This window comes from Gossypium arboreum, chromosome 9 (genome assembly GCF_025698485.1).
Source record: "Gossypium arboreum isolate Shixiya-1 chromosome 9, ASM2569848v2, whole genome shotgun sequence".
In the NCBI taxonomy this organism is placed as follows: Eukaryota; Viridiplantae; Streptophyta; class Magnoliopsida; order Malvales; family Malvaceae; genus Gossypium; species Gossypium arboreum.
Window position 1 is genome coordinate 1,186,751 of NC_069078.1, and position 9,879 is coordinate 1,196,629.

Here is a 9,879-nt window from a genome sequence, read left to right on the forward strand (position 1 = left end):
TATGTTTCTCCAGAACTTTTAGCCACTAGAGAAAAATACATATTTCTCACCCAAGTTAGAGATTTAGAGTATCAATTCACTGAACTCCCGGACATACTCTCAAACAATTCCTTGTTACGTAAGCCATTGCAACTTGACATGAGGCTCATCCTTGAACTTAGTTTGGAACTCCACCCATATCTCGATATTGGTGCCACCACGCTTTTCATTTATGCACCTATGGTAGTACCACAAAAAAACGATATTAGGAAAATACATAGAAGCAACATTTACTTTAGCATCATCAATCTTAATATCCACAGTACGAAAGTATTATTCCATTCCCAAAAGAAAATTATTCACATCTCTTGTGGACCACCTAATCCTCTTGAACTCTTTCGACGTAAGGACATCAATATTGTGTTTGGTGTCATGACTAACATCTCGTTACCCACAACTGCTTTACATAGAATGTGCTTTCCTTTGAGCTCTTCCATCTCTTTCTTCAAAGCCTGTACCACAACTTGAGAGCATTATTTTGCTAGGTCAGCGTGGCCACAATGGAATTGAAATCCCCTTTCATCTCATCTACATTGGCATTGAGAGCCTCTCGCATATGTTCCTTAACCTTATCTCCTACAGAGTCTTACTCTACAATACGACTCTCAATCACCTCGAGGTTTTCCTTCACATCACTCATGGATTTTTCGAATTTGAAACTTTAAGTGGTGATTCACTTCAAAAATTTACCTAAGACAGTTTTAACCTTCAGATTTGAGAATTTCAAAAGAGATTCTCTAAGCCATTGATGTTATAAAACGGCCAACCGAAACAAGCAAAAGAAGAAAAGATTAAGAAAGGTTTTTAGAGTAAATGCTCTCAATTTGATTACTTAAATCTAAATGATACAAGATCTAAAATGAAATAGGAACTACTTTTATTTATAGTTGAGTTCCTCTACTTCCAAGGACATAAACTTTAAACTCTCTATTATCTTAATTAACCGTAGTAAAATATAAATTATTGAAGTGTTTACAATTTCCCCAAATTTCAAATAGATAAACTTTGAAATTTCTAAGCACTGGGCTAGTCTTAATGGATCAAAGTAAGCCCAAATCATAAGAGCAATTTAGGTCATTAATATGAACTTTTGTGCACGACTTAGTGACACATTTACATCATGTCAGTGTGCCACCAAGAAAATTTTTTACAACCACCACGTTTAAAAACAAAAAGCAAGAATATTATTGGATGGAGAATTATTTTTCTTACAAAATTAAATGATAGGCATGTAGTTTCTCATTTACCAAGCTTGATTAAAGCCTATGTTTTACCTGAGAAAGCTAGCTCTCCCTTTTACAGTAATTTTCACTCTATGCCATTGCAAAAGGATCTATTACTTTCAAAGCTTCTCAATCATTGGCTAATACATCCTTGTCATGCCATACTGAACAGTTCCAAACTTCCCACAAGTAGTGGCAGCTGCTGCAGTAACACCTATTCCACCATAATGAGATTTTGCCTGCAACAAGTTTGTATCAATGGTATTTCTGTCATCACCAGCTTCCACCTTCTTCACTCTGGTCACGAAAAATGGGTTCGTATCAATGTTGATAGCTATATCTGGTGCAAATTTTCCAGTGCTGGATTTGTAATAAGAAATTGCAGGGTGGACTGCCTGGGGTGGAAGAACTGTGCTTCTTAAGAATGTTCTTGGATCATATGCATCTTTCGTGATTGTTCCGTTCTCATAAGGCACAACCAGACCGACGACCTTTCCTGGTTTGGCTGAACACAGAATATTTCATTTAAGTACTACATAAATACAGGGGAAAATGAAAAGAAATAGCGGTAGAAGTACCATGAAGGCTCCTGTATTAGGAGTTAGATTGCATTTTACCCCCTTTACCCAAAACATGGACAAGTTAGTCCCTGTACATTAGATTGAAGAGCAAACTGATTTTTCTTGTTAAAAATTTCATCCGTTTCTAATGTTAAAAACTGGCGTAGCTAATGGAATAACCAGACAATTATACATGACTTTTTGTTAAAAGTTCATCCATTTCTAGTATTAAAAATTAGCGTGGTTGATGAAATAACCAGACAGTAACACTTGGGGTACCACATGTACCTCATTCTAACCTACAGGGACCAATATTCAACGGTAGAAATGGATGGAATTTTTAACAGAAGAATTAGTTTGCTCTTTGATCTAATACAATAACTAATTTACCCATTTTTTTAATAGAGAGGGCAAAATGCAATCTGACTACTAATACAAGGACCTCTATAATACTTTTACCAAGAAACTAGGATAATCTGAAATAAAGAAAGATACCTAGTGGGATTCTTTGTTGTGCCTGCAAGGTTCTTGATAAATGTAGAGGAATAGCTTCAGTTTCCCTGGAAGTGTTGATGGATGCCTCATCTGCATTTTGCTTATCTTTCAAGGAATTGATGCTTTGCTGCTTTTTGGGGGCTATTGTTTTAGAATGTACAGTTGTTGACCTGCAAAGTCATTGGTTTACAGTGCCAACCATCAAATTGAAGCAGAAGATAATGCTGTCCTACCAAGATCCTACATTCCTCTACTTTTTCCAACCAAAAAAAGAAAAGGGTAAATTACCCCATCAGTCGCTCTAAATAGGAGTTATTTTTATTTTAGTCACTCCAAATTTTTTTTTTATTAATTTAGTCATCCAAAAAAAGAAATTGATCAAATTAGTCACTCTACTGTTAAACAGTAATGGAATGCTGATGGTGCATTTCCACGTTAGGCACTCTAAATATGGGTTGTTCCTATTTTAGTCACCCAAAATAATACATGAAAAAGCACCATTAGTTTTTTCGTTACCATTTAGTGGTGGAGTGACTAATTTGATCAATTCCATTTTTAGAGTGACCAAGTTAAGAAAAAAAAATTTTGGATGACCAAAATAAGAACGACCACTATTTAGAGTGATTAACAGGGTAGTTTACCCCAAAAAAAAATACTGTTTAGTTGAAGGTGACCTAACACATTAGTGGTGAGGAAAATTGAGGTTCTGTAAGACTTGAAGAGCAAGAAGCTACCACCATCCAACACTCGAAAGAACAAAAAGAAAAGGAAAAAGATAGACAAGAAAAAACAATCCTGCTATTAGAGATGGTAAGAACAATCCAGAGAAAGCAAAGAAATCATAGTGAGATATTATAAAGAGATGCCATTGGAACATTAACAAGGAATCAATTGAAAGTTCAAAAACATTGGATTTAATATCAGAAGAAAAAATTATATGCCCAAACTTATCCATGATGTTCTAATTGTGCTCATGAGCATGCAACCATACAGAGACCAATGTTTACAAGATTATTGTTCCCTACCTGAAAGTTTATAGAATAACTTTATCTTATTCACTTGCTCATGTACAATAACTGAGTTGCAAGATCTTATTTCAGCCTCTGAGCTCTTCATCTATCTAGCTGAAAATGAATTTCCCCGCATGTTGTGTACTAATACATAGTTAGTAACTTTAGCTGTGTTTTCCGTTTCAAATTCAAAAACTCATCATTATGAGATTAGGGGCTTTTGGAATGAAAGAGAAACCTAAAAATAAAATTATATGATAATAATAGGTACTAATAGCATTAAGAGTTTGATTCTTCACCTTCATGCTCAATAGTGCTAAGAAACATAAAGAGGCTTTTTTTCTTCTTCTTTTTACATAGTTATTTTACCCTTTAATGATGCATAAGGATATGAGAATTACATTATCTACAATTCTCCATTTTATTTAGCTTGAGTTTTTTAGATGATTTTACTGTTTTCTATTTGATTTTTTTCTCTTGGTAGAAATTTTATTTGTTAATTTACAGCATGCTCTTGCCCTAAACACAATGTGTGTGCATATATATATTTGCCAAAAAGCCCTTGCACTGACAAGGAGAGGTTTTATCAAACTAAACTGATTTTCACACATAACTTACATATAAAGAGAAGGAACACTGCTTTAGTATCAGTTATACATACCAATTATCTATATAATATACGAAGCATGCAATACAGCACAAGTGCATGCATCAGTAGTATTATTTCGAAGTCATAAACACAGCATGGTAATAACAAATTGAAAGTAAAAGTAATACATCTATGTCTACCTGGGAAGAGAGACATGCTTTCTTTCGAGTGGAATAACTGGGCCACTTTTACCACTATTTTCCTCAAGATGTGCAAATTGCTTCCTGAATTGGTCAACCGCACTGCATATATATATATATATTATAGATAAACAGCAGCAGAGTGATTACCAATGAATCTTGGTTAAGACTAGAAATGCAACAAAAACACTACATAAAACCTCGGATAGAGAAAGCTTGTCCTCTCAGTTCCATTCTTATAGTCTTTGAGCAGCTCAGGATGATATTCTACAATCTCGCAGAATATTAGCTCCCGTATATCCTCCTTCGTGATCCTTCGCCTCTCAAATTCGAACTCCATCTTTGTAATTGGTTGACAAGAAGGCTCCCTCTCAACTTTAGCCAGTCCCTTAAAGTGAGGATCAGCAAGAGCCTAAATTATACCAAATCAAAAGATGTTATTGTACTAAATTTGCAAAACAAATGCTCAGAGAAAATTAAAATACTATATGCAGTATGATAACATACCTCTTCTGCATTTGGCCGGAATTTTGGATCAAAGGCAAGCAACCTTTGCAGCAGACGTAAGGCCAAGGGATCTACATTTGGAAATTTTTGTTCAAATGGAACTGGTAGCTTTTTTCTCATGCTTGTTAAGTATCTTCTTGCCTTCTCATTTCGAACCTGAGAATGACAAGAAAAAGAAGTTAAAAGCAGTCATGTCTTATGATCCGAAACCGCTCACAAGTCTTAATATGCCTACCCGAGAGATGGTATCTAACGAAGGTGTACCAAGCAAATCAGTCATCAAATCCAGTAGGTGGACAACATTTTTCCCAGGAAAAAGTGGTTTCCCAGTCAATACCTCAGCAACCCTATACTCCATATGTCAATTGCAGCTGTGTACTGCATTAACTTGAAATAATAAGAACAGGAACCAGAAATTTGACACTGAACGGAAAAGCCATCATGCAGTATCCGTTTGAAGTGATTAGAACATAAACAATAAATTGGAAAGTGAAAATAAATCCAATCATGGAAGATCCATTTCAAGTAACAAGAACATGAATGAGAAATTGCAAAATGAATAGAAAACCCTCCGTAACCACTTAATTTGGTACGTTATTATCACGGGATAGGATTTATAAGATGAAGGATACATCCGCAACATAACTCAGAAGCTAAGTTTGCTATTAAGACTAACTTTTAATAAATTTTAAATCTATATATTTGAAATTCACAGAACCATATGGAATAATTATATGGGCAAATTTAGGACTTTCTATAAGAAGAAGGAATTTCCGCTTAAATCTCCACTAGAGATCTGAATCTCCACTTGGGTCTGTTAGATACAGGTATGTTTATATTTTTCTAAGCGTTCCCATCCATTTGGAGGGTCATATCCCCAACCCATGTCTAAATATGCCTTACATAGGTGTCAAGCACAAAACTTCAAGAAAAATGAAGAGATCGGAAGAACATAACCTTATTGTGTAAACTAACAATACCATTGTTTCAAATAATTCTCCTACATACATTTATAGCCACACTTTTACATTTAAAAGCTTCAACCAAATGAAAGAGACAAACAGATAAGATATGGATAAGAAACTGAATAACTTAAAAGTGTACGCACCGGAGAATGGCCTAGGCTATGCTTTACTAAATAAAATGCAACCTAGATCAAGATGATACCTTTATCCAATATATCTCATAAAAGAGAATAAATACATCACATGAATTTAAGTTTTGAGCATTCTGAATTTTAGCTGCCATACATAGAGGCCCCTTTACCTTAGAGAAAAAGGATCCACAGAGCTCTGGAGCTCTATACCATCTTGTAGCAACATAATCCTGTAAATGTACCACAAATATGTCTAGAAATAAGTTCTTATTATTGTCATAGACGTAAAGAACAGTTAAAACATGAAAACATCAAAGGTTAGTTCTTCTAAACGTCATACCGTCCAGAATATTGTTGTTGGTGTATCATTGAATGCAACTCTAGCTAAACCAAAATCACATATCTTAAGTTTGCAGTTTGCATTGGCCAAAATATTCTTTGGTTTTAAATCTCGATGGTAGACATTAGCTGCAACCAAATAGGGAAATATCAGATCCAGGATTCTGAAGCATACAAATATAATTACCCTGCCCACAACAAAAGACATAGAGGGTGACGTGGAAAGAAAAAAGGAAAAGAATAACAGAGAAGAATAGCAACCATACTTAAGCATAACGCATGCTACAAGATGCAGTTGTGACCAAAGATGATTACAATTGAAAAGGCTGAAAATTAAAATCTAACTGTCTAAGACTTCAAAATAATTAAACAAGGCATAATATTTATGTGTAGAGCTGTTATGACATGTACCATAGCAGCAAACAACACAAGCAACTTGCCCCTTTCAAGTGGGGTGCATTACTAGACTTGTCTAATACCTAACACTCCTAGGCACTCTCTTTTTTTTTTTTTTCTCTGTGTGCGCGCACACATGAAGCGATAGGCAGGAAAAGGGCCCGCTTGATTAATGTTCTTTTTATTTTTTTCATTAATTGTAACTTTACTAGCAAGAATGGGGATAGTATTAGACTCACCACTTCTCAATATTTGAGCAGCAAAAGAAAAAAAAAATTGAAATGTTATATAGGATAAACTTGACCATTTAGACATGGCAATGCTGGACAGAAGATGAACTTAACATGGAAACAATAAGGCTTAACTATTAAAAGATCCTTGAACTAGTTGACTTTTATTAAATAAGCCCTTATACTTTCATTGTACCTATATAAGTCCTTATCCTTTAATTGGTACTTGCTTTTAGCCCTTATTTTAAATGACATGTTGATTTGTGTTAAAAGTTTATTTAGAAATAAATTAAAGCTTAAGGGCATATTAGGGTAAAAGCTAAAAAGATTTAAGGGTTTATTTGGTTACAAAATTAGAGGTTAAGGGCTTATTATGGTGTAATGAAAATATAAGGGCTTTAAGGGCTTATTTACAATTTTAATGAAAAAGAAAACACTAAAATACAATAAAAATACATGACGTGATACTAAAATGAAACATGAACACAACACAAATAGAAGAACATTTCAAAATCTATATAACACAAATCATTAACCTGAAAAAAGTTATATAAATATGAAATACCTAAGGACACTAGAAAATACATGAAGACAACATGAAAACATGAATTGCTAGGTCTAAACTGCTATCATAATTATATCATATCTTAAGCTTATTTGCTATATACATATAGACGCACAAAAACAAATACATATATATATTGCACCTTCACTCAGGCCAGCACTTTTTTTAGGACTTGCGCCTCAAGCAATATTAAGGGTACTAGGGTTCTAGTCCCTCGACTGCACCTTGAGCCAATGAGAACAGTTTTGATAAGACTTGTTTACCACATATTACGGCATAATGGAAGGAGTCAATATAGAGTGACAATTACCAGTATGGATGTACTTCAAAGCCCGAAGTAGCTGGTAAAGAAAAAACTGGTAGTGTTCTCTAGTCAAGTCGTCATTAGCTTTAATAACTTTATGAAGATCTGATTCCATGAGCTCGAAAACAACATAAATATCTTTGAAGTCCCTTTGTGAAGGAGGCAACATAATGTGTTTGATCTCTACAATATCAGGATGCCGAAGAAGTCTAAGCAGCTTTATCTCCCAAAGAATTCGAGCAGCATCAGAAAGATGCTCAAAAATATCATGTATTTTCTTTATCGCCACTTTCTGACCAGTATGCATGTCGATTGCTGAGCACACAACTCCATAACTGCCTTTTTCCTATAACTTCTTGAATCTTATATCTATTGGCATCACCATATTCTGAGAAAAATTCCATCTCTGTTGAACTCTGTGGCGCAAAAATGCAGGTTAAGACAAGATTGCCAAGCATATTTTCTTCAACAACTGCAAGGCATGTAGCTCGATATAGCATGGCCTCATACATGTCCACAGGTTTATACACCTTAAGCCATTCATATTCATTACTAATGAACGTACTCCATTTAATTGAAAAAAAAGATCAACAACAAATAGAAAAGGACAAAAAGATGAAAAAAACAAACAAACACAGAAATGGCATCAATAAAACAATTCATGTTAAATTCATCAGTATATAACAGTGTGCAACCAAAACAAAAACCAAAATGATTCCCAACAGTCAGCACTTCTAATAACATCATGAAGATTTTTAAATTCATAATCGAAACAATTATTTCCAAAACTGCAGAGGCAAAAACTAATCTTCAATACGGAAAGCAAAAATTCATAATTGAGCAGATAATTATACTATTCCTTTATAACTAATCAAAGTTTCAGATTACCAACTTAGCAAACAGGTTAGGAAAGAAGACAACTTTATTGGGTTAAAGTAACTTTCATTATATAATATAGTTACATATATATATATATATATATATAATCAAGTATCTACCGCAGACAATATTGACTATTCATTAGCAACGCGTGCTCTAAGAAAAAGAAAAAGTAAATGATTGATCATTAAATGTGTTGCATTCCTATGAGCAGGGATCGAACCCCACCATATAATAAAGGGATGAAATGAACAACCACTATGCAATATCTAGAAAATTAAAGCACAAAAAAGGATAAACCTAAGGAAATCAAATCCCCATATTTCATGTTCTTCCCAAACAACCCAACATCATCACTCGACAGCTGAATTTCAATGAAAAAGATAATTAATCATCAATCAATCAGATAAAGGATGTTGAAAAAAAACTCCAAAAGGATTAAAAAAGTAAGTCATTGAAAAGAAAAAAAAAACCACCTTTTTTCGATGGACTTGCTGCATTTCGTTAAAAAAAGTATCTCAACAGAGAATTTTTAAAAAAAAAAACAGATGAATAAACAAAGTGAAAAAAAATTTAGAAATCAACCACATTTGCCCCATTGGCCTCGACTTCCAATCATAAGTCCATAATCCCATTCATTTCTCCAACACAATAAAATCCAAACCAAATCCTTCACACACACACACTTTCCTTTAGTACAACAATTTCAATTTAGCTTACTATTCAAAAGTGGCTCTCAAAAACCATTCTTTGATAATTCAGTCTTAACAACTCTCCAACCGTTTTTTTCCCTTTCCCTTCAAGTTTTCAAAATCTAAACCAAAAACCACAAATTTCCCCTCCCTTTTTATCCCTTTACGTCTTCAATCTAAATAACAATACAAATAAGAGGAGGTGAAATGTGTGATATTAAGAAGGTAAGAGAGTCGAAGCTGCAAGAACTGAACACCGAGAGAAAGGAGAGAGGAAGCGAAAGAGAGCAGAAAGGAAAAAGAGATAAAGTAATATTTAGTCCCTGAACTTGTCATATTTCCTACTTTGGTCCCTAAAATTTCTTTAGTCTTTATTGATTTCGGAATTTTGGCAATTTTTTTTAATTTGATCCCGAACTTGAATTCTTTATTCTGTATTGAGTTGATTGCTATAAAATTGTTATCAGCTTCACATATGGTAATCCAACTATAAAATTAAAAGGACTTAAATAAATTACAATTTAAACACTCAGGTTGCATAAATTGATGGTTTTAATTACTCCATTAAAATTGTAAACGAAATCTATAATGAAATTATTTCTAACATTTTGATTTTGTAAAATAAAAAAAAAATTATCATTTTAATTCCCAATCTTTGTTACCTTAAAAAAAAATTTAGGTTTAACTATAAAAATTAAAAATTTCCTCATAATTAAGTCACTCATTTCTTTTCTTCAATTTTTTATTTAAATGAG

At 33.6% G+C, this 9,879-nt stretch overlaps 1 protein-coding gene across 1 annotated transcript; it reads right to left on the reverse strand.

Moving 5' to 3' along the window:
• Positions 1–1,200: 1,200 nt before the first annotated feature.
• Positions 1,201–9,591, reverse strand: LOC108457278 (mitogen-activated protein kinase 20-like). Its single transcript, XM_053018875.1, is given in 12 exon segments — positions 1,201–1,767; positions 2,318–2,487; positions 4,117–4,218; positions 4,317–4,528; positions 4,624–4,779; positions 4,859–4,968; positions 4,971–5,001; positions 5,890–5,949; positions 6,060–6,187; positions 7,560–7,896; positions 7,898–7,969; positions 8,909–9,591. Coding segments are annotated over 12 exon segments (1,767 nt in total). The 5' UTR covers positions 8,933–9,591; the 3' UTR covers positions 1,201–1,402.
• Positions 9,592–9,879: the final 288 nt, after the last annotated feature.